This window comes from Tachyglossus aculeatus, chromosome 8 (genome assembly GCF_015852505.1).
Source record: "Tachyglossus aculeatus isolate mTacAcu1 chromosome 8, mTacAcu1.pri, whole genome shotgun sequence".
NCBI classification, from domain to species: domain Eukaryota; kingdom Metazoa; phylum Chordata; class Mammalia; order Monotremata; family Tachyglossidae; genus Tachyglossus; species Tachyglossus aculeatus.
Genome location: NC_052073.1, coordinates 315,832 through 341,200, shown reverse-complemented (window position 1 = coordinate 341,200; position 25,369 = coordinate 315,832). Strand labels below are relative to the sequence as shown.

Below are 25,369 nucleotides of genomic sequence, written 5' to 3'. Positions count from 1 at the left end.
CGCACACCTGACCAGTGAGCCAGCCAGAAGGACAGGAGGCTTTGCTTTCTGGCCCCATTCCCCCTCTTGCTGGGAAGTGGTTAAGGGTTAGCCTGCCCCAACCACATGGGCTAAGTCATAGGGTCGCCCACCCTGCCCCACCCACCTCTGCCCAGCCTCCATCCTCACCCTAGTTTTCAGTCAGCTCCCAGCCCACCCTACTCAGAGGCTGTGGCCAAGCAGGGCCGCGGGGCTGGTTCTGGCACTGCCCGGGGCTGGCGTGGGGCCTGGCTGGAGGGGACTTTTAGACCCCTCCAGGTCAGGAAGATGGGTCCACTGAGCGCTTCAGCCCTGGACAGGGGTGTGGCTGACCTAGTGGGCTGAGTTAGAGGAAGCTCACTGGGAGGAGAATAGACTGAGACAGGAAACAGGAGGCCATTCAGAACTGGGCTGACTGTCTCTTCAGGATTTCTTCATCAGGAACCCCAGCCTCAGTTGAACGCCCTGAATGCACTCCAGGAGGTGGAGTACAGGTCCCCAGGCTAGGAAGGGATCTGGAATGGGCCAATTCCCTGGTCAAACAGAAAAGTTGCCAGGGCACTGGGCAGTCCCCGAAGCAATGAAGGTACTTCCCCAAGGCTCTTCTGCTTGGGAGGGGAAGGAGTCTGCTTTTCTTTTCTGGTTCCCAACTCTGCTTCCTCCCCTCCCCACACCCCGAGCCAACACTCAGCTGTGGCACCTACCAGCTGGCTCAGGATCTGCTTGCCTTCTTGTCTGGCTGTGTAGGGATCCCTTAAGGCCTTCTGCTTCAGCCTGAGAACCGAACAAAGAGCCGGCACTTGTCATGCCACTGTGACCAGCACCCCCAATTCCCTTTCTCATGGCCTCAAGGAAGTGACACTTTCTCCTACCACCCTGTTGAGCTCCAGGCAGTGAATGAGCTCTTCCCCTCCCAACCCCCTCCCAGCCCCCAGGAGCTCCAGGCAGTGAGGAACTGACAGCCCCCTCCCCACCTGCCCCCAGTCCCAGGGTAGGCAGGTCTGATCCTTCATAGGGCTCTCTCTGGAGACTGAGACCCCCTCACACTCCTGCAATTGTCCGGCCTGGTGTCTAGGCCCTGCACAGTCTGGAAGTTCTTCCTTGTGTCAAGCTGAAATCTCTCCTGCTGTAACTTCAGCTTCAATCCTCTTGCTTGGTCCTCAGAAGATGTCGAGAGAGGGCAGGCCCTTGGCTTCCTCTACAGAAGACTTTCAAGAGGCTTGATGAGTTACTGAGTCACTCATGGCCTCTTTTTCTCCAAGAGACCTCCCCCCAGTACCTTTCAGTGCCCTAAAGGAGAAATTTCTGGTCCTTCAGTCATTACTGTTGTCTTCTGCCCCTTGCCAACGTCTCCGTATCCCAGCTGTGGGGAGACCAGAGCTGAGCCCAGGACTCCCAACGAAGGTTGGATTGGAGCGGAGAAGAGGGGAAAGATCCAGTCTGACTCTATGTATTCTTTCTGGCTGAACCGCACTGACTCATATTCAGCTTGGGGCCCACTATGATTCCCAGTTATTTTTCTGCATAACTTGTCCCTAGCCAGGCTTCCTGGCCTGGAGCCACTTATGCCAGGTTCTCAGAATGTTGGCTGGCACCAGTTTCTTTTGAGTTCCATCCAGTCTCTGAGGGATCTCACCTTCGCATCCACCCTGGTCCCTTCCCTGCTGTGCATCCTGCTGGTGGTGAGAGTGAATTTTCTCTGTCTTCAGAGGCCCTAACAGATGCCCAGGGTGGGGCTTCCTGCAGCTTGGGGGTGTGGGCTCTCCTTGCCTACCCTTGGGCCACCAATAAAAACGTTGAGCTTGAGTCTCCCCTTGCTCCCCAGGGTAGAGTGCCCACTCCCATACCACTCCCTCCTGGTGAGGTCCTGGACCCTGAGAGGAGGGGAGGGGGTTGCAGGGCAGAAAGTGGGGGGATCTGCTGGGGATGGCAGGCAGTCCCGGCCATCTGACCACCACAGAGGAGAGGGGTGGACTGACCAGGTGGGCCCACGCTTGGTGTCACTGACATGGGCACGACCATCCCAATCCCACAGGTCTGAATGCCTCACCAACTCCTGGTTCCAGCTAGGTGCTAACTGGTGGAGACTGGGGCCGAGATAGAGGCCTGCTCTTCTGCTTGGGAGGGGAAGTGCTGGGATGGCAGGAACCCCTGGGCTCCAGCTCAGCTGGGAAATGCTGGGGCTCCAGTGCAGCCTGGGATGCGCAATGCCAATGCTGCCTGTTTGGGTCCCATTCTGGAACCAGAGTGGGACCCTTGCTTTCATGCCTCTCTTGCTGTTTGGACTCCCTTCCCTTCACACCCATCAGGCCACAGCTCTCCCCATCTTCCAAGCCTCCTGAGGTCTCATCTGGTCCAGAAAGCCTTCTCCAATCAATCTCAAACACCTCAAATCAGGTCCACCCGACAGGCCTGCTCATCATATACGCATGTGTCCGTGTACGTATGCCGCATGCATCATGTCACTCATCTGTTCACGGAATTAGTTGTCTAGCCCCATTTTGCCTACTCCTGCTACTTAGCCAGACCTTTACTTGTACATATCTATTCTATTTTATTTTGTTAGTATGTTTGGTTTTGTTCTCTGTCTCCCCCTTTTAGACTGTGAGCCCACTGTTGGGTAGGGACTGTCTCTATATGTTGACAACCTGTACTTCCCAAGCGCTTAGTACAGTGCTCTACACACAGTAAGCACTCAATAAATACGATTGATTGATTGATTGATTGATTGATTTACTTTTCCTCCTGCTTCTGCTTTTTGCAAAATATCTTTGTCTTCCCTGCTTCCCTTATTGAGGGCCTTTGGTTTCGGTTGTACTTGCCCAGATGCTTAGCACTGTGCTCTGCTCTGGCAGGCTCTCAATCCATACCATTGATTGATCAGTTAATGATCAATTGGCCTAGTGGCTGACCAGTCACCTACCGCTTAGGCCTTTCTCACTCCCTGGCTCTCTGCCCGAGCAGAAAGTGGACAGCCTCAGATCCCCATCCCTGAAATCCTTCCTTAACCCAGCCTCTCACAATTCCCCATCTCCGCCCTGGATCCCAGCACTTCCACCCTCCTTCCCCCTACCTGCCCCCACCGTTCCTGGCCGAGGAGAGGCAGAGGAGATGTGAGGGGCTGGGGAGGATCTCCAGGGCTTCTGCACTCTGCCCAACTGTGAACCTGAGAAAATCCCCAACCCTGCCATTGGGAAAAGTGGAGACACCTGGGGAGCTCTGGCCCTCGACTTCTGTCTTGGCCCCCCTCCCCCCACTCCTGGCGAGCAGAGAGGCTCGAGGGCTTCAGTGCTCACATTTCCCACAACCGTGGACCCTCTGGGGTTGACATATGGGAATCGGGGATGAAAACACAAACCTTTCCAGCTTCCTTTTGGCATTCTTCTGCTTCCTCTCTATCACGGCTATCTCCTCATTCAACTTGTGGAGACACCTGAGCGGCACAGACCAGAAGGGGGTAAAACCAACAGAAATTCCTGGCTGGGCTTGGGGATGCCCGCTCTCCTTCCCTACCTCTCTTCATTACTCTGGTGGCCACCCCCACACCCGGGGCACCCCCTTCCCTCCCTCATCCTCCCCCACCTTAGGGCCAGCTGCTGCTCTCCTCTCCGTCAGCTGATCCCGTGGGATGGTGGTGGACCAGGGGGAACATGAGATTCAACTGTTTCCATTCCCACACCCCAAGATAGTGTCAGGTAAGTTACTCAGTTTGGGAGAAGGGTGCTGTTTTGAAGTCTTCCAAGTGACAGAAACTGAGCTAAGGCGCCCCATGGCACAGATTCTGGGGCCTGTGGCTCGGTACCTTCCCACACCAAACTCTATTCTTTGTTCATGGTCACCAATTGTTTGGGGTTGAGTAGGCTTCCCCCCCAGAGGGCGGAAGAGCCCAGCAACCAGGCCATTATGGCCATTTCTGGACTTGCCGTCAAACACACCCAATCTCTGGGCTCCCTCCCTTCTGAGTCGGCCCCCTCCGGCCGCCAGCCCCAGTGGGAAATGATTTCACTAGCAAAGGCTGCAGAGACAGCAGATTTGCCCAATCTGGCTTCTGTCCCCTTCACTCCACAGAAACTGCCCTCTCACCAATGATCTCCTTCTTGTCAAATCCAACAGCCTCTATTCCATCCTAATCCTCCTCAACCTCTCAGCCGCCTTCAACACCATCAACTGCCCCCTTCTCATGGAAACACTATCCAACCTCTGCTTCACTGACAATGTCCTCTTCTGGTTCTCCTCCTACCTCTTTGGCTGCTTGTTCTCAGCCTCTTTTGTGGCCTCCTCCTCTGCCTCCCGCCCCCTATCTGTGGGTGTCCCTCAAGGTTCAATTCTGGGTCCCTTACTATTCTCCATCTACCCCCACTCCCTTGGCGCACTCATTCGTTCACATGGCCTCAACTATTCCCTCTATGCAGATGATACACAAATCTACATCTCCAGCCCTGATCGCTCTCCCTCTACATTCTTGAATTTCCTCCTGCCTTCAAGACTTGGACGTCCTTCCATCACCTCAAACTTAATATGTCTAAAATGGAACTTCTTATTTTCCCACCCAAATCCTGTCCTCTTCATGACTTTCCCATCACTGTTGACAACATCACCATCCTTCCGTAACCTTGGCGTTATCCTTGACTCCTCTCTCTGATTCAACGCACATATTCAATCCATCACTAAATCCTGTGGGTTCCATCTTCACAACACCAAAATCCACCCCTTACTCTCTGTCCAAACTGCTACCACGTCAATCCAGTCACTTATCCTATCCCACCTTGATCACTATAAGCAACATGGTGTAGTGGATAGAGCACGGGCCCGGGAGTCATAATAATAATAATAATAATAATAATAATAATAATAATAATAATAATAATGGTATTTGTTAAACACTTACTATGTGCCAAGCACTGTTCCATCATGGGTTCTAATCCTGGCTCTGCCACTTGTCTGCTGTGTGACCTTGGGCAAGTCACTTAACTTCTCTGTGCCTAAGTTACCTCATCTGTAAAATGGGGGTTGAAATTGTGAGCCTCACATGGGATAAGGGACTGTGTCCAACCCGATTAGCTTGTACCCACCCCAGCACTCAGTACAGTGCCTGGCACATAGTAAGCACTTAACAAGTACCATAATTATTACCAGCCTCCTTGCTGATCTCCCAGCCTCCTGTCTCTCCACACTGCAGTCCATACTTCACTCTTCTACCTGGATCATTTTTCTATGAAAACATTCAGTACATGTTTCCCCACTCCTCAAGAACCTCCAGTGATTGCCCATCGTTCTGTGCATCTAACATAAATTCCTCACTATTAGCTTTAAAGCAGTCCCTCTCCTTGCCCCTTCCTACCTCTCCTCACTACTTTCCTACTACATCCCAGCCCTTACACTTCGCTAGTCTAGTGCTAAACTTCTCGCTGTACTTTGATCTTGTCTATCTCGCTGCCAGCCTCTAGCCCATGTCCTACCTCTGACTTGGAATGCCTTCTCTTCCCATATCTGACAAACAATTACTCTTCCCCCTACTCCAAAGCCTCACTTAAGGCATGTGTCCTCCAAGATGCCTTCCCAACTAAGCCCTACTTTCCTCTTCTCCCACTCCCCTCTGCATTGCCCTGACTTGCTCCCTTTACCTTGTATCTACCCCAGTGCTTAGAACAGTGCTTGGCACATAGTAAGCGCCTAACAGATACCAACATTATTATTATTATTCATCTCCCAGCCCAACAGCACTTATGTACATATCTGTAATTTATTTATATTAATATCTGTCTCCCCCTGTAGTCTGTAAGCTCAATGTGGGCAGGGAATGTGTCTGTTTATTGTTGTATCGTACTATCCCAAGCAGTTAGTACAGTGCTCTTCACACAGTAAGTGCTCAATAAGTATGATTGAAGTCATGAATGAATCAGAGACTGCAGGGGCTGCAGAGGCAGCAGAGGCCTCAGAGTCAGCAGAGATCGCTGAGTCGGTGGAGACCACAGAGACAGCAGAGGCCAAAGAGGCAGCAGAGACAGCAGAGGCCTCAGGGAATTGGGCCATGGGCCTCTCCAGGCTGGGCCCAAGGAATTCTAGAGCCAAGAGGAAAACTCACAGCTGGTGGTCCATCCGGTTCTTCCTGCTGAGCTTCTTGCTCTCTGCGATCACGTTCTGGTACGTAAGTGTCTCCACCGTGCTTGGCTCAGTCAAGGGAAAGGTTCTGATCAAGGCCTGCCGAGCGTTTGTGATGTTGAGTGTCAGTGAGTCCCCCCTGCCCCCCGGGGTTCAGACCAGTTCCAGTGGCCACCCAGCCTGTCCAGTTCAGCCTGAGGATGGCCCAGGGGGCCTTAAATGATCTCTCTCTTAAATGCCTTCTCTCTGATCTCCCATCCTCGTGTCTCTCTCCACTTCAATCCATACTTCATGCTGCTGCCCGGATTATCTTTGTCCAGAAACGCTCTGGGCATATTACTCCCCTCCTCAAAAATCTCCAGTGCCTACCAATCAATCTGCGCATCAGGCAGAAACTCCTCACCCTGGGCTTCAAGGCTCTCCATTACCTCGCCCCCTCCTCCTCCCTTCTCTCCTTCTACAGCCCAGCCCGCACCCTCCACTCCTCCGCCTCTAATCTCCTCATCGTACCTCGTTCTCGCCTGTCCCGCCATCGACCCCCGGCTCACACCATCCCCCGGGCCTGGAATGCCCTCCCTCTGCCCATCCGCCAAGCTAGCTCTCTTCCTCCCTTCAAGGCCCTGCTGAGAGCTCACCTCCTCCAGGAGGCCTTCCCAGACTGATCCCCTTCCTTCCTCTCCCCCTCGTCCCCCTCTCCATCTCCCCCATCTTACCTCCTTCCCTTCCCCACAGCACCTGTATATATGTATATATGTTTGTACATATTTATTACTCTATTTATTTATTTATTTATTTATTTATTTATTTTACTTGTACATATCTATTCTATTTATTTTATTTTGTTAGTATGTTTGGTTTTGTTCTCTGTCTCCCCCTTTTCGACTGTGAGCCCACTGTTGGGTAGGGACTGTCTCTATATGTTGCCAATTTGTACTTCCCAAGCGCTTAGTACAGTGCTCTGCACATAGTAAGCGCTCAATAAATACGATTGATGATGATGATGATGATCAATTAGATCAAATGATCAAGAGAACTAGCATGGCCTAGTAAACAGAGCATGGGCCTGGGAGCCAGATGGACCTGGGTTCTAATCCCAGCTCTGCCACTTGTCTGCTACGTGACCTTTGGCAAGTCACTTCACTTCTCTGGGTCTCTGTTACCTCACCTGCAAAATGGGGATTGAGACTGAGCCCCATGTGGGACAGGGACTGTGTCCAACCTGATTTGCTTGTGTCTACCCCAGCACCTAGTACAGTGCCTGGCACATAGTAAGCGCTTAACAAATACCATAATTATTATTATTATTTTTTACTTCTCTGGGCCTCAGTTACCTCATCGTAAAATGGGGATTACAACTGATCACCACGTGGGACAGGACCTGTATCCAATCTGTTTTGCTTGTATCTACCCCAGTGCTTAGAACAGTGCCTGGCACATACCAAGCTCTTAAAAAGTACCATAAAACAAACAAACAAACACAATTATGAACAATGCTGCCCATGAGGTTGGAAATTTTGCGCCGGGCAGGTGAGGAAGCCAAACCGTGATTACCCCAGGAAACATCCAAGGGAAGTAAGCCAGGGAGCCCAGCCAGACCCCCCCCAAAATGCTATCTCCCAAATCTTCAGGGCCAGGGAGATTGCTAGTTATGCACCCCAGGGAGAGCAGGTAAGACCATATGTTACCTCAGAAGACCTTTCCTTGAACTGATTGCTATTCTCGTTTTCTGATTCATCATCAAACTGTACTGAACCCTGGATTTCCAAAAAGGCAATACTTGCCCCTCCACCCCTCTTCCCTGACCCGGGGTGGTTGGGCAGCAGGGGGTGTTCCCTGCCTAGGAGCTCCAGCTCCAGCCCCAGCTCCGATCACAGACTGTGGACACCAAGTCTGCGGTCCAGTTTCTTGTGCCCTTTGTGGAAGGACCCCGGCCGGAACACTCCTGCACCTCTACCTGCGAGAAGCAGCATGACCTAGTGAACAGAGCCTGGGCCTGGGAGTAGGAAGAACCTGGGTTCTAATCCAGCTCTGTCGCTTGTGTGCTGTGTGATCTCGGGCGAGTCAAATAACTTTTCTGTGCTTCAGTTACCTCATCTTTAAAATGGGGATTAAGCCTGTGAGCCCCATGTGGAACAGGGGCTGTGTCTAACCGGATTATTTCGTATCTATCACAGTGCTTAGTACAGAGCCTGGCACATAGTAAAGCGCTTAACAAATACAATTAAACAAAACAAACCCCAGGGATGAGATGTTGTAGCTTGGGTTGTAGCTTGTGCCTCTCGTGGAAACCTGGCTTGAACCCTCCCATGTCTGTGAGCCCCCAGAACTAGGTGCTACAAAATTGAACTAGACCTATGGGGTCACACGCACCCATCCTCGTGAGCAAAACAAAATACCTTTGTCCCCAAAGCTCCTGACAAGGGAAACACTCAGGTTCTGGCCTGCTTCTCCCTCAGTCCAGCCTCTCGGGTGGCCGGTGGGCTGGAGATGGGGCAAGCCTAGTGGCATTTCCCTGGGGGAAGCTTTGGTGTCGGAGAGTGACCCCAAGTCACCTAGAAATTGAGGAAGCGCAGACTGGGCAAGCAGTAGCATCACTCCCGCCCTGCAGATTCCCACAATTTCTCACTGGCATTTTTCTTCTGGGACCTCAGATTTCCCAGAGCCAGTCTGAGCGAGTCCCACCCTGCCAAGCTAAAACCCGGGGTGAGGTATGTGGACACAGCTGCCTGTCTCCCTTCTGCCTTCTTGGGGGACTACTACTGGGGGGCTCGGGGTCCTCGGCTGGTGTTTCCAACCAAGGGGAGAGAACCGGCTCTAACTCCAGCTATAGATGCCTGTCCCTGCATCCCATGCCAGACATCCACCCACTGTCCTGGCAGGGTCCAAAGGGAGTTTGCTTCCCCTTTCAGAACCTTTGCGCAACTCAGCCAACTCCACTCAGCCTGGAAAATTCTCTCGAATTTTATCTGCGAGAGCTAAGCACACAGACACCATCCCTGATGGCTCCAAAGCCAACTCCCGGATGAGAGAAACACACTCTGGGCCATGACCTCTTGTTCATCACAGCCCAGGGGTCTGCGCAACCCAGAAAATGGCTGGGTGACTAGCACTGGGCCTGCTGTTAGGGGTTGGATTGACTGACCACGGTCTGACACGTCCCAAATCCTCCCTGGAAGTAAGTTTCTGATGCATTCCAAAGTTGCCTCCAAACTTTCAAGGTACCTCGGTGTCAGACTCAGGAGGATGAAGGAAGCTGAAGGAGTTTAGCTTCATCAAGAAATCGCCTCCAAGCTTTCAAGGTACCTCGGTGTCAGACTCAGGAGGATGAAGGAAGCTGAAGGAGTGAAACAACATCCCAGGCTCCTTCACCTCCAAGCACCAGAGTCTTACTCCTGCGAGTCCACTGGGATCCTTCAGAATTGGCTTGTGAGAGGCAGAGCTGCTCTCAAGGGAGCGAGTTCAGCCTGTCAGTTTCTTTTTTTTATGACATTTATTAAGTGCTTACTATGTGCAAAGCACTGTTCTCAGCACTGGGGAGGTTACAAGGTGATCAGGTTGTCCCACAGGGGGCTCACAGTCTTAATCTCCATTTTACAGGTGAGGTAACTGAGGCACAGAGAAGTGTAGTGACTTGCCCAAAGTCACTCAGCTGACAATTGGAGAAGCCAGGATTTGAACCCATGACCAAAGCCCGTGTTCTTTCCACTGAGCCACGCTGCTTCTCTCAGGGTCCACATCGGAGTGAGCAAATTGAGTCAGCCACCACTGGGTTAGATCAATGGATGAGGACTCTTTCTGACAGCAGCATTGGGATCCTGGGAGGAGCCACTTGCTGGCTGCTTTCCTGGACACTCTCCCTCATGGATAGGGGTAGCTATCCACTACCCTTTATTCTCCCCCAGTGACCCAGCACAGACCATCCAACACCCCTGACTCTCCCCCAGTGACCTAGCATGGATCATCCAACACCCCCGACTCTCCCCTCTCTGTCCCTGACTCTCCCAGTGACCCAGCATGGACTATCACAAAGCCCTGACTCCTCTCTACATTCGTAAAATTCTCTCTAGAAACCCTCTAATGATTTCTCACTGGAGAAACATCCAAGCTACATCTTTATGTTGGAGGAGGCGTTTTGGTGGGTGAATGCAGGAAACGATTTCCACTTTGGACTCAGGTGACCGCCCACGAGGATATGGTAATTTGGACAGAACAGTGCAGGCCATCTTGCTGCCCGGCATGATGGACAGGACATTGCTGACTTGGTGCTTCTGCAGATAGTAGGAGACCAGTGGACTTCGGCCCCTGAGCCTGAAGAGCACCCGGCAGAATTCGGGCCCGGGGCCGATCCCATGAGACTGGAAGACAGGAGCGATCGGTGAGGAGAGATAGCGGGGGACCCCAGCGCACGTGACTGTCTCTCCGTGGTGAGGAGTGACCCTGGGACCTGACACAGTCGGGGAGAGGAAGGGAGTGGTGGGGAGGAGGCGGGGGCACAGCTGCTGATGAGGGGCATGGCTCTTTGCTCTGAACATCATCCTTGCTCCTCCCGCTCCCCTCACCTGCTCCTCCCACTCCCTTCGCCTGCTTCTCCCACTCTTCCTGCTCCCCTCTCCCACTCCTCCTCCTTCCTTTGCTGCTCCTGCTCTCTTCACTCCTGTTCCCCTCCCCTTGTCTGCTCCAACTAGTCTATAAGCTCCCTATGGGCTGGGATTGTGTCTGCCAACTCTGTTGTATTGTACTTTCCCAAGTGCTTAGTACAGTGCTTTGCACCTAGTAAGTGCTCAATAAATGCCATTAGTTGATGGACTGATTGACTCATAATAATAATAATAATAATGATGATGATGATGGCATTTGTTAAGCACTTACTATATGCAAAGCACTGTTCTAAGCGCTGAGGGGGTGGGAATACAAGGTGATCAGGTTTTCCCATGTGGGGCTCACAGCCTTCATCCCCATTTTACAGACAAGGGAACTGAGGCTCAGAGAAGTTAAGTGACTTGCCCAAGGTCACACAGCAGACATGTGGCGGAGCCGGGATTAGAACCCTTGACCTCTGACTCCCAAGCCTGGGCTCTTTCCACTGAGCCATGCTGACTCATGGTCTGAGCCTGGCTGTGAGATGGGTGGCTGGGGAATGGCTCCGCAACATTGCCAAGATCCACCCTTTCCTCTCCATCCACATGGCTACCCTTCTCGTTCAAGCTCTCATCCTATCCTGTCTGGACTACTGCATCAGCCTTCTCTCTGATCTCCCATCCTCATGTCTCTCTCCACTTCAATCCATACTTCATGCTGCTGCCCGGATTGTCTTTGTCCAGAAATGCTCTGGGCATGTTACTCCCCTCCTCAAAAATCTCCAGTGGCTACCAATCAATTTGCGCATCAGGCAGAAACTCCTCACCCTGGGCTTCAAGGCTGTCCATCACCTTGCCCCCTCCTACCTCACCTCCCTTCTCTCCTTCTACAGCCCGCCTTGCACCCTCCGCTCCTCTGCCGCTAATCTCCTCACCGTACCTCGTTCTCGCCTGTCCCGCCATCGACCCCCGGCCCACGTCCTCCCCCGGGCCTGGAATGCCCTCCCTCTGCCCATCCGCCAAGCTAGCTCTCTTCCTCCCTTCAAGGCCCTACTGAGAGCTCACCTACTCCAGGAGGCCTTCCCAGACTGAGCCCCTTCCTTCCTCTCCCCCTCGTCCCCCTCTCCACCCCCCCATCTTACCTCCTTCCCGTCCCCACAGCACCTGTATATATGTATATATGTTTGTACATATTTGTTACTCTATTTATTTATTTTACTTGTACATGTCTATTCTATTTATTTTATTTTGTTAGTATGTTTGGTTTTGTTCTCTGTCTCCCCCTTTTCGACTGTGAGCCCACTGTTGGGTAGGGACTGTCTCTATATGTTGCCAACTTGTACTTCCCAAACGCTTAGTACAGTGCTCTGCACACAGTAAACACTCAATAAATACGATTGATGATGATGATGATGATGATAAATGGTCCTTAGGAATACTGGTCCTCAGGTCCCCAGGGATCAGTTCTTCTGCCAGCCCAGGCCAAGTGCCACCCAGCCCTTCCCTCCTCATCCCTGCTCACCCATCACCTCCCCATGTCCCCCTTACCCCCCAACACCCCCACCTACTCCTCACCTGAACTCTCTCTTCGAGCTTGGCCAGTCCCCTTCTCCCTTCTGCTGGCTCCCAGGGGATTGATGCTCTTGTCCCTTGGGCAAACTCTATCTTATTGTCTAAGTCAAAGGTCATTTGAAACCTCACACCTAGAGCACAAGGGAACACCATTTCTCCTTTTGGTTTCAGTTTTCCTTTACCAGCATCAACTAGGCCCCCCTCCCCACCCTCACCTGCTCCAGTTCTTGTGGATTCCTCCCCACTTCCCTTTCCCCTCTCTCCTCTATAATAATAATAATAATAATAATAATAATAGCATTTATTAAGCGCTTACTATGTGCAGAGCACTGTTCTAAGCGCTGGGGGGATACAAGGTGATCAAGTTGTCCCAAGTGGGGCTCACAGTCTTCATCCCCATTTTACAGATGATGTAACTGAGGCGCAGAGAAGTTCAGTGACTTGCCCAAGGTCACACAGCAGACGTGTGGTGGAGTCGGGATTCGAACCCATGACCTCTGGCTCCAAAGCCCGTGCTCTTTCCACTGAGCCACGCTGCTCCTCTCTCCCTCCTCCCTCCTCCCTCCTCCTTCCCTCTCTCCCATCTTCATCTTCCCCTTTCTGCTCCCTGCTTTGGAGAGGAGCAGATGAGATTTTAGGGTGATTTAGCCTGTGGTTTCAATTTTCTCAATAAAGTATATGGCCAGATCATTAGGGACAAGAGAAGGGCTCGCTGTGGGACAGGGTGTTTGAGGAAGGAGTTGATTTGAGGAGGGAGTTGACGACTGGAATAACTGGAGGCCCAGTGAGCATGGGAGTGAATAAGGATGGAGAAATAATGTTGCTGAGCAGAGGTGAGGTCTCAGTTAAAACAGGCAAGGATGAAATCAAGGTGGACGAGGTCGGTCTAATACCTGGATTTCCATCAGCAGCGCTCTGTGGCTCATGCACAAGAGTGAAGGAAATGGGCTGTGGGGCGGGGGGGATGGTGGTTCCAGGGCTGGATTAGCGGTACGAGATTTACAAAGGGATAGGGGAATGAGTGAGTTGAGTTCAGTAGATAGAAAGGGTGGCATCAGATGGTATTGAGGGTGTCCATTTTCTAGTTCCTTGTCTATCACTGCAGCTTGGGTCCTCTATTTAATCAATGGCATTTACTGAACGTTTACGCTATGCAGAGTCTGAGAGAGGAAAATAGAGGCAATCCCTGCCCTCAAGGAGTTTACAGTCTAGCTCGGAGGCTGACACTAAAATCAATTACAGGTAGAAGGAGGAACCGAGCATGGGGTTGTGTGCACACAATTGCTGTTATGGCCCAAGGTGGGGTATGGGTACCCAAGTTGTTTAGGAGATAGGACGTTTTAAGAGCAGAGCACCCTGCTGGCCTGGACCAAGGTGAGAACCCCTCAGTCCATCTGCAGAACTGCACAGAGCTCAGCCAGGCTCCTCTCCTTCCTCACACTGAGGCCAACATGGAGCCTCAATTACTGGGCTCAGCTCAGCTCCTCTCCATCCTCACATTCTGGCAAGTCAGGCCTTTTAATCATTTCAAATCTGTTGTTTTCAACATTCAGAACCGACCACTCACCCCAGGGAGCCTTTTTTTGTTTGGGATTTTTTTTTAATGAATGGAGGGAAATAATGCATGGTACTTGGTGGTTTTCTTGAGGGTGGCCAAAATAATTGGTGGCTAATTAGGAGCCCACTGACATACTTGAGCTGCTCAGAAAAAGGTTCCAGACAGTGCAAGTGATGTGGCTTCAGTCTGGGAAGCTGCGAAGCTGTTAACGAGACGTGCTACTGCAGGACATCCCAGCTCCATGACCCAGTCCAGGGGTGGGAGTAGGGGGGAGGGGGCCGCAGCTGTCAAAGTGATAGGAATGGCAGCTGGGTCCTGCAGGCTCGTCGCCGGTTTCTGGTTCCCCTGCGATGTTTCCACAGCAGGTGCTCAGGTCCGTGTGCCTGGCGACCTAACCCACAGCCTGGGCTGCGGGGGTGGGGGCCGGGCAAGGTGGCACAGGGCCCTGGTTCTGTCTCTGTTTCTTCCTCTTGCCTAGTGAGGCAGGCCTACTGGCATGTCAGAGCCCCTGGGGCTGGACAGTGGCTCATGGCTCCGTGTTGGCGCCTGTTCGGGTAGAAGGGCGGCAGTCAAGGCCCGAGGGTGGGGGGCACACGGGGGATGGGGGGAGCTGGGCCGCTGAGTGGAACTTTGTCTTCTCCTGCTAGGGAGCTGCTTGGTGGCGGGGCTGGGGCTCCTTCCGCCATTTCCCCTTGGTCCAGACCCATTGTGTGCTCTAACAGGAAAAATGTCCGCAGAAGCTGGAGTGACGCAATGGCCAGCCCCCACCCGGTTGCTAAAACCTTCCAGCCCATTTGCTTACTGTAAACCAGGTCTCTGGGTGAAACAAAGAACCTCTCCTTTAGTCTATTTAGGCATGAAAACTAGGGACCCACCCCAGACTCCCTGGCTCAGCCCAGTGGGCTCTCAACATTCACCGTGTTCCCAGGCGGCCCCCAAATAAGGCCATAATCCCTAGAGCCTAACGGGCCAAGTTTCAGTCACCCTGCTCTGGATTCAAAGATGTGAACATCTGTTTCTGAGTAAACGAGGAGCTAATAGCGGAACTTTATGATCTGAATAAGAATTGCATCCTCTGAGACTTAGTCACCCCAGCCTCTTTGATATGGTTCCACTCAGCTTCCAGCCAATTCTTGGGTCCCACTGAACCCAACCAAAGCCAGTGAGGCGACCCCAGGAAAAGGAGCCCTGGCAGAAGCCACTCAGTGGCTGGCTGGGCCCACCGGGGACGGTCCGTCCAGGCAGGACTGTTCCGGGCCCGGGGACTGTGGGACTTTTCCCTCTCGATGGCTGCCCATTTCAGAGGAAGCTGACTGGGGTCTCAGTGATGCACAGTGCATTCTGGACTGTCTAATCACAATTGATCAATCCCCTGATTGATCAGTGGTACTTGTTGAGTGCTGTGTGTGTGCAGAGCAGCTGAGGAAGCTGAACTGGTGATTCAAGCTGAGTGTGTTTTTTGTATGGCTGTGTAGTCAAAGATGATGCTCGAATGGTTAGATTCTTTTTGGATGCCCAAGTTGGGTGGGGGCGGGGGGGGGAGAGAGAGAGAGAGAGAGAGAGAGAGAGAGAGAGAGAGAGAGAGAAAATCAGGATTAGAGCCCAGGTTTCTGGGTTCCCAGCCCTGTGCTCTTTCCACTAAGCCATGATGCTTCGTAATCACTTGGGATGATCTGGTCATTTTGTGTGGCTGCACAGGGAAACTGGAGAGTCCTGTGCTCAGTTAGTCATAGTTATGGTTATCACAAGCATTTACTGAGCATCTTTTGCATACACAGCCCTGCACTGGGTGCCTAGAAACATTTATTGAGACCCACATCATGTGGTACACTGTATTAGGCACTTGGGAAGTGCAGAATATAGAAGTGACACATTCCCCGCCCATGAGGACCTTACACTCTAAAGATTCTATTGCCAGCTGATCTACTTGTCTGCTGTGTGACTTTGGGCAAGTTGCTTCACTTCTCTGTGCCTTAATTCCCTCAAATGTAAAATGGGGATTAAGACTGTGAGCCCCTGTGGGACATGGACTATGTCCAAGCTGATTTTCTTCTATCTAGCCAAATGCTTGGTATAGTGTCTGGCACATAATAAGCACTTAACAAAGAGCATGAAAAAGGAGACAAACAGAAAAATATTTGCAATGAGAGTGGTCAAAATATATGAACTGAGTGAGTATATGTATATATATATATATGTGCTAAGGAGAGTGTCGATATGTTTCTAAGTGCCAGCGTTGTCTGGAGGGATGATCTGGCTCAGATTGATGGAAAATTAATCAGGGAAGGCTTATTGGAACAGGTGGGATTTAAGGAGGGATTTGAATGTGAAGATAACTGGGGTCTGTCTGACGTTGGGCAGGAAGGGAACTCCAGGCCGGGGGAACAGTGTGAGCAGTGGGGCAGTGACAGGAGAGACAAGAGCAAGGAGCAGCAAGGAAGTTGGTTTGGGAGGAGAGAAGGCAGTGAGTTTGGGAAGAGCGGGAGAAGAGAGCTGATGGGTAAGGTGGGGCCAGATGGTGGAGACCCTTGAAGCCAAGTGGGAGGAGTCTTAGTTTAATGCAATGAGACACAGGGAGCCAGGGGAGGGTTTGGAGAAGAGGAGAGATGTGGGCTGAGTGATGCTTCAGGAAGATGATCTCTGGGACAGCAGTGGGAGTGGAGGCTGGAGTGAGGAGAGATTGGGAGACCTGCGAGGAGGCAGATGTGGTATTTTAGCCATGGGAAGATCAGAGCTTGTACCAGGGTGGTAGCAGTTTAGGTGGAGAGGAAGGGGCAGATTCAGGGGCTGTTATGTAGGAAAACCAGTCGGATCTGGCAGTGGACGATATGTGTGAGAGTTGAATGACAGCAAAGAGTCGAAGGTGACACCGAGGTTACGTGCTTCTAGGATGGGGAGAATCGTGGTGTCACCGACTGGGATGAGAAAAAGGGGAGCGGGCTGAAGGGGAAAGATGAGGAATTCTGTTGTACACATGTGGAGTTTGAGGTGTCAGAAGGACATCCAAATGGAGGTGTCCTAGGGGCAGCAGGAGTAAGTGAAGGATTGCAGTTCCGGTGAGAGGTTGGGGCGGAGAGAGATGGATGGGGAGGCTGTTGGCCTTCTTGTGGAGGGGAAGAGACTGCAGCTGTTTAAGGGGTGGATCTCCCCAACAGAGTTGGGGGTACAGTGAGAAAGGCAGAGGGCCTGGGACTGAGCTCTGGGAGGATGAGAATGAGGATGAGGAGAGCCTGTGAATGGTACTGAGGAGGAGCGCTCGGAGAGGCAGGAGGAGGAGAGTCTCTGGGCCAGCAGCGTATCAGTCAAACCAAGGCCTGGGAGGCTATGGAGGAGAGGGTGGGCCTCGGACTCAAGAGCCACAGCCCGGGGATGGAGAAGGAGGAGGAGGGAGAGGAGGAGAAGAAGGAACAGGATGGGTGAAGAGTCAGTTGGTGAAGAAGAAATGAAGGCAGTAGGTGCATTTGACTCCTTCCGGGAATGGGAGTGGACAGACGGGACTTAGCACTTAGAACAGTGCTTTGCACATAGTAAGTGCTTACTAAATGCCATCATTATTATTATTATGGGATGATGGATAGATGGAGGGGGCCTGGGCTTGGGAAAGAGCTATATTTCAGTGGGGAAGACGTTTTAGTTTGAAGACAAACGGGAAGGAGTGACAAGCTGAAGGTGAGGAGGGAGGAGAGGAGCATTGGAGCAAGTGATTTTGGTCTTTTGTGTGCAGAGCACTATACTGTGTGCTTTCTAGGTGCAGGACACTGTACTGTGTGCTTTCTGTGTGTACAGCACTGTCCGGGGGACTTGGAAATCCCTAATAATAATAATAATAGTAATGATGGCACTTATTAAGCGCTTACTATGTGCAAAGCACCATTCTAAGTGCTGGGGAGGTTACAAGGTAATCAGGTTGTCCCATGGGGGGCTCACAGTCTTAATCCCCATTTTACAGATGAGGGAACTGAGGCCCAGAGAAGTTGAGTGACTTGCCCAAAGTCACACAGCTGACAATTGGCAGAGCGGGGATTTGAACCCATGATCTCTGACTCCAAAGCCTGTGCTCTTTCAACTGAGCCATGCTGCTTCTCATAATTATAATGAGAAGTGGAGAGTCAAGTCAAGTCCCTGGCCTTGAGGCACTGACAGCCTCTTGTTTGGGATGAAATCAATACTTGTCTGAATAAAAGATCTTCAACCCACATGTTCCGTTACAGTGAAAATGGGGATTAAAAGGGATAAAATCTTATGGATTTGGACTTTTATCATTCAACCAATGGTATTTATTGAGTACTTACTGTGCAGATCACTGTACTAAGAGCACTGTACTAAGCTTTTGGGAGAGTACAGTTCATCATCATCATCAATAGTATTTATTGAGCGCTTACTGTGTGCAGAGCACTGTACTAAGTGCTTGGGAAGTACAAGTTGGCAACATATAGAGACAGTCCCTACCCAACAGTGGGCTCACAGTCTAAAAGGGGGAGACAGAGAACAAAACCAAACATACTAACAAAATAAAATAAATAGAATAGATATGTACAAGTAAAATAAATAAATAAATAAATAGAGTAACAAATATGTACAAACATATATACATATATACAGGTGCTGTGGGGAAGGGAAGGAGGTAAGATGGGGGGTGAGAGGGGGACGAGGGGGAGAGGAAGGAAGGGGCTCAGTCTGGGAAGGCCTCCTGGAGTAGGTGAGCTCTCAGTAGGGCCTTGAAGGGAGGAAGAGAGCTAGCTTGGCGGATGGGCAGAGGGAGGGCATTCCAGGCCCTGGGGATGACGTGGGCCGGGGGTCGATGGCGGGACAGGGGAGAACGAGGTACATTGAGGAGATTAGCGGCAGAGGAGCGGATGGTGTGGGGTGGGTTGTAGAAGGAAAGAAGGGAGGTGAGGTAGGAGGGGGCGAGGTGATGGACAGCCTTGAAGCCCAGGGTGAGGAGTTTCTGCCTGATGCGCAGGTTAATCAGTCGGAAGCCACTGGAGATTTTTGAGGAGGGGAGTAACATGCCCAGCGCATTTCTGGACAAAGACAATCCGGGCAGCAGAATGAAGTATGGATTGAACGAGGATGGGAGATCAGAGAGAAGGCTGATGCAGTAGTCCAGATGGGATAGGATGAGAGCTTGAACAAGCAGGGTAGCGGTGTGGATGGAGAGGAAAGAGAGGATCTTGGCAATGTTGCGGAGTTCAACAGAGGAGCTTCCAGTGTAGTGGGGGCAGACAGACAATAATAGAAATTACAGATAGGGGTAAGAGCAGAGTACAAGGATTATTATTGTTACTATCATTATCATCATTATTACTGTATTTGTTAAACACTTACTCTGTGTCAAGCACTGTTCTACAGGCTGGGGTATATGCAAATTAATCAGGTTGGACACAGTTCCTGTCCCACGTGGGGTTCATCATCTAAGTAGGAGGGAGAATGGGCATTGAATCCCTATTTTACCGAGGAGGAAACTGAGGCATAGAGAAGTGAAGTGACTTACCCAAGGTCGCATAGCAGGCAGCAGGCAGGGCTGGGACTAGAACCCAGGTCCCCCAGCTCCCTGGCCTGTGCTCTTTCAGCTAGGCCTGGACATGAGTGCTGAGGGGCTGGGGGTGGGGTGAGTATCATTAATTCACCATCAGCCAGCACATGAACTCAGGTTTAACTGAGCAGTAGGATCTAAAGCTGGCAGAGAAACAGTGAGAAGAAAGGCCCAGTAAACCCCAGCTAACAAATGGGGAGGAGCAGGGAGCAGAGGAGGCCAGGACAGGACAGAGAGCAGGCGGCAGAAAGCAAGGGAGGGGAGGGGAGGGGAGGAAAGGGGAGGAGGTCCCCTGAGTGGATACCTAGTCTATCCCTGGTTGAGGATGCCCTGGCCCTGGTTCCCATCTCTCATTCATTCATTCATTCATTCATTCATTCATTCATTCATTCATTCATTCACTCACTCACTCATTCATTCATTCAATCATATTTATTGAGTGCTTACTGTGTGGAGAGCACTGTACTAAGCTCTTGGGAAGTACAAATCGTCAACATATAGGGACGTTCCCTACCCAACAATGGGCTCACAGTCTAGAAGGAGGAGACAGACAACAAAACAAGTAGGCATCAGTACCATCAGAATAAATAGAATTATAGCTATATACACATCATTAATAAAATAGAGTAATAAATATGTACAAATATATACAAGTGCTGTGGGGAAGGGGAAGGGGGTAGGGCGGGGGGTAGGGGAGGAGGAGGAGAGGATCCCCTGCTCCCCTGCCCGCCCCCTCCAATCAATCAATCAATCAATCAATCGTATTTATTGAGCGCTTACTATGTGCAGAGCACTGTACTAAGCGCTTGGGAAGTACAAATTGGCATCACAACTCCACCAACTCTCCCTCTCCACATGGCATCCAAATGAGCCAACTCTGGGAGCCATGATCCCTGGGATATGGGCGGAACCTCTGGAAGAGATTGATTGATTGATGAAGTGAGTGAGTGCTGCTGTCCCCTAGTGCAGGTCTGAGGGGAAATCGGGGCCTCTTTGGTTCAGCCCGGAAGTCAGGAAATCTAGGACCTGGGGGCTGTGTATTAGGCTTCGGCCACCGACAGATCAAAAATTAATTGGGTAGCCAAGCCTGGGGGCCGGGGACCCACCCGGACACGACTGCCTCCATAGGCAGTGACCAAATTCCCACCAGGCTGAGGCCCGGGAGGGCCCCGGGCTGTCCCAGGGGTCCCGGGGACTGCCATAGCAGGCTTCCCCAGGCCCCACACCGTCCACACCCCAGACTCTCCAGGCTAACCTCAAATCCTGTTTCTTCCACCCCCTCAACCCCATTCCCCCCACCACCCCTCCCCATTAATTCTTCAACCTTTCCCTTCCCACCCAAACGACCGTGGAAGAGACAGTCCCCAGAAGCTCAATACATGCTACTGAACAATGAATGGCATTGGTTAAGTGATTTTTTTTGTTGTTTTTGTCCCACAGATAAAACCCTGCTAGGAAAAGGACCTGAACCCCCAAGCCACCCTGGGATACTCTCCTGAAGCTGAGCCTGTTTCCCCAGTAGCGGATAAAATGAGATTCTATCCCCACAAGTTGCGTCACTGCGGTGGCCTATTATTTTAGTGTTGTCAGCCTGTTCTAATGGGAAGTAGCTTCCGTAGGGTGCTGATTAGAATAGAAACCAGATGGAATTTTCCAGATTAGATTGAAAAATGGCTAAAACGATGAATGACTAGAAAATTGATTCAATTACAAAAAAAGAATGAACCTAGATATGGTGCGAGAGAGAGAGAAAGATGAAGCAGCATAGGGTGAGAGAGACAGAGAGAGAGGAGAGAGAGAGAGGAGAAGCACAGTTGTGGAAGGTTCTTTGTAAGGGGAAAATGGGTAGAGAAGAATTGTAAGTAATTTTAAACCAGAAAACACAGAATTCTAATCCTTATTCTTGGGAAAACCAAGTAAGTACCAAGGAGACCAGGAACAAGCTCTGGACCAAAAGCTCTTGGGAGCAAATGGCTGGAAAACACCTTTTCCCGGGTTCCAGAGCCTGATGTTTCCTGGATGTGACCTGTCCACCCTCAGGCCTGGAGCAGTGTCTCCCCACCCACTCCTTACTGTTTTGTTGGGCCTGGGGAGAGAACAATGATGTCTTTGATCCTCTGGTTGTTTTCTAGTTCGGCATTTTATGATCCTAGGAATAGTGTCTATTTATTACTATCATATTTCATGGACTTTCACAGCCTCCCAAGTGGGAGGAAGTGGTGGAGGGAGAAACAGGGGAAAGAAAAACTTGGCAATAAATAATTCTGTTTGAAATCAGATATTTTGATAGACCTCTGGGCTTCACTGAAAGCTAGCCATTCTTCGCTTGGGTTTGATCTACCTTGGAAAGGAAAAGTAGACAATGATGCTGTATTGCTTGGGATTGTGGTCTTTTCTCTCCCATTATGAGTGCAGGTATAGCAGCTCCAGGGTTCAGTCAATCAATCAATCAATTGTATTTATTGAAACACTTACTGGGTTGAAGAGCACTGTACTGAGCACTTGGGGTACTACAGTACAGCAGAGTTGGTAGATACTGTCCCTGCCCCCAAGGAGCTACAGTCTAGAAAGGGAGAGAGACATTAAAGTAAATTACAGATAAGGACATAAGTACTATGGGGCTGAGGGTGGGGTGAATACAGGGTTCAGATACAAAAAGTACAAGGTGACACAGAAGGGAGAGGGAGCAGGGGAAATGAGGGCTTAGTCTGGAAAGGCCTCTTGGAGGAGATGGGATTTTAATAAGACATTAATAAAGTGGGGAGAGTGCATCTGTCCAATATGAAAGGGGAGGGAGTCCCAGGCCAAAGGCAGGACATAGGCAAGGGTTTGATGGCAAGGTAGATGAGATTGAGGTACAGTAAGTAGATAGATTCATTCATTCATTCATTCAATCATATTTATTGAGTGCTTACTGTGTGCAGAGCACTGTACTAAGCGCTTGGGAAGTACAAATCGGCAACATATAGAGATGGTTCCTACCCAACAACGTGTTCACAGTCTAGAAGGGGGAGACAGACAACAAAACAAAGCAAGTAGACAGGTGTCAATACTATCAGAATAAATAGAATTATAGCTATATACACATGATTAATGAAATAAATATAGTAAATATGTACAAATAAAATAGAGTATTAAATATGTAGAAATATGTACAAGTGCTGTGGGGAGGGGAAGAGGGCAGGGTGGGGGGGCAATGGGGAGGGTAGAAGGAGGAGGGGAGAAAAAAGGGGGGGGCTCAGTCTGGGAAGGCCTCCTGGAGGAGGTGAGCTCTCACTAGGACTTTGAAGGTAGGAAGAAAGCTAGTTTGGCATACGTGCGGAGGGAGGGCCTTCCAGGCCACAGGAAGGGTGTGGGCCAGGGGTTGACGGTGGGACAGGTGAGAACGAGGCACAGTGAGGAGGTTAGCAGCAGAGGAGCAGAGTGTGCAGCCTGGGCTGTAGAAGGAGAGAAGGGAGGTGAGGTAGGAGGGGATGAGGTGATGGACAGCCTTGAAGCCGAGAGTGAAGAGTTTTTGCTTGATTGACAGGCAACCACTGGAGATTTTTGATGAGGGGAGTGACATGCCCAGAGCATTTCTGTACAAAGATAATCCAAGCAGCAGAGTGAAGTATAGACTGAAGTGGGGAGAGACAGTAGGATGGGAGATCAGAAAGGAGGCTGATGCAGTAATCCCGTTGGGATAGGATGAGAGATTGAACCAACAAGTTAGCTATTTGGATGGAGCAGAAAGGGTGGATCTTGGTAATGTTGTGGAGGTGAGACCGGCAGGTTTTGGTGACAGATAGGATGTGAGGGGTGAACGAGAGAGCGGAGTTGAGGATGACACCAAGGTTGCAGGCTTGTGAGACAGGAAGGATGGTAGTGCCATCTACAGTGACAGGAAAGTCAGAGAGAGGACAGGGTTTTTGGGAGGGAAGATAATGAGCTCAGTCTAGGACATGTTGAGTTTTAGTTGAAAGGCAGACATCCAAATGGAGATGTCCTGAAGGCAGGAAGAGACACGAGCCTGGAGGGAAGGAGAGAGAGGAGGGGCAGAGATGTAGATTTGGGTGTCATCAGTGAAGAGATGATAGTTGAAGCCGTGGGAGCGAATTGAGTTCGCCAAGGAAGTGAGTATAGATAGAGAACAGAAGGGGACCAAGAACTGACCCTTGAGGAACCCTTACAGTAAGGGGATGGGAGGAGGAGGAGGAGGAGCCCGCGAAAGAGACCGAGAATGAACAGCCAGAGAGATGAGAGCCCCCTCCTTCCTCTTCCCCTCCTCCCCCTCCCCATCCCTCCCGCCCTACCTCCTTCCCCTCCCCACTGCACCTGTATATATGTTTGTACATATTTATTACACCACTTATTTTACTTGTACATATTTACTATTCTACTTATTTTATTTTGTTAATATGTTTTTTTTGGTCTGTCTCCCCCTTCTAGACTGTGAGCCCGCTGTTGGGTAGGGACCGTCTCTATATGTTGCCAACTTGGACTTCTTAAGCACTTAGTACAGTACTCTGCACACAGTAAGTGCTCAATAAATATGATTGAATGAATGAATGAATAAGAGGAGAACCAAGAGAGGATGGAGTCTGTGAAGCCAAGGTTGGATAGTGTGTTGAGGAGAAGGGGGTGGTCCACAGTGTTGAAGGCAGCTGAGAGGTCGAGGAGGGTTAAGATAGTGTAGGAGCCATTGGATTTGGCAAGAAGGAGATCATTGGTGACCTTTGAGAGGACAATTTCAGTGGAGTGGAGGGGACAGAAGCCAGATTGGAGGGGGTCTAGGAGACAGTTGGAGTTGAGGAATTCAAGGCAGCGAGTGTAGATGACTCGTTATAGGAGTTTGGGAAGGAAGGGTAGAAGGGAGATAGGACTATATCTAGAAGGGGCAGTGAGGTCAAGCAAGAGTTTTTTTAGGATGGGGGAGACCTGGGCATGTTTGAAGGCAGAGGGGAAGGAATCAGTGGAAAGTGAGCGGTTGAAGATGGAAGTTAAGGAGGGGAGGAGGGAAGGGGCGAGAGTTTTCTTAAGACACGAGAGGGAATGGGGTCCAAAGCACAGGTGGATGGGGTGGCACTTGAGAGGAGGGAGGAGATCTCATCTGAAGATACTGCTGGGAAGGATGGGAGAGTAGCGGAGAGGGTTGAGAGTGGGGGGATGGAGAAGGGGGAAGGGTGAATTTGGGGAGCTCAGACCTGATGGTGTTAATTTTACTAATGAAGTAGGAGGCCAGATCGTTGGGGGTGAGGGATGGAGGAGGGGGAGGAACAGGGGGCCTGAGCAGGGAGTTCAATGTCCAGAACAGCTGACAGGGGTGATGGGCATGGGTGTCAATGAGGGAGGAAAAACAGTTTTCTGCTGGCAGAGGAGAGGGCAGAGTTAAGACAGGAAAGGATAAATTTAAAGTGAACAAGGTTGGCTTGGTGTTTAGACTTTCGCCAGCAGCGTTCAGCAGCTCGAGCATGGGAGTGAAGGAGGCTGACAGTGGCAGTGATACAAGGCTGCGGGTTAGTGGTGTGAGAGCAAAGAAGGGTAAGGGTAGGGAGCGAGTTGAGTTGAGTAGAGAGGGTGTAGTTGAGAACAGTAATTTGGTCATCAAGAGTGGGTAGAGATAATAGGGAGGCGAGGTGGGGTGTGATGGGCTGAGAGAGATGGATGTGGTCGAGAAAGCGGAGGTCTCTCTGGGGTAGTAATGTAGATTTACAGGGGGGAGGAGTGTGAGTGAGGAGGCAGGTGAGAAGGGTATGATCAGAGAGAGGGATTTCAGAGTTGGTAAGGGTGGAGATAGTGCAGCGGTAGGAGATGATTAAGTCGAGTGTGTGACCAAGTTGGTGAGTGGTCAAATCCTGCTTGCCAAATCCAACGGCTCATACTCTGTCCTAATCCTCCTCGACCTCTCAGCTGCCTTTGACACTGTGGACCACCCCCTTCTCCTCAACACGTTATCTGACCTTGGCTTCACAGACTCCGTCCTCTCCTGGTTCTCCTCTTACCTCTCCGGTCGTTCTTTCTCAGTCT

At 50.9% G+C, this 25,369-nt stretch overlaps 1 protein-coding gene across 1 annotated transcript in view; it reads right to left on the bottom strand.

Moving 5' to 3' along the window:
• Positions 1-25,369, bottom strand: part of FAM227B (family with sequence similarity 227 member B) — a 154,868-nt gene that overhangs the window by 472 nt on the left and 129,027 nt on the right. Inside the window, exons 10-14 of the mRNA XM_038750320.1 lie at positions 12,273-12,400; positions 10,315-10,475; positions 6,104-6,181; positions 3,377-3,451; positions 723-792 (exon numbers count right to left, since the gene is read on the bottom strand). Coding sequence (XP_038606248.1) covers positions 723-792; positions 3,377-3,451; positions 6,104-6,181; positions 10,315-10,475; positions 12,273-12,400 — 512 coding nt within the window. The remainder of the gene's footprint in view (positions 1-722; positions 793-3,376; positions 3,452-6,103; positions 6,182-10,314; positions 10,476-12,272; positions 12,401-25,369) is intronic.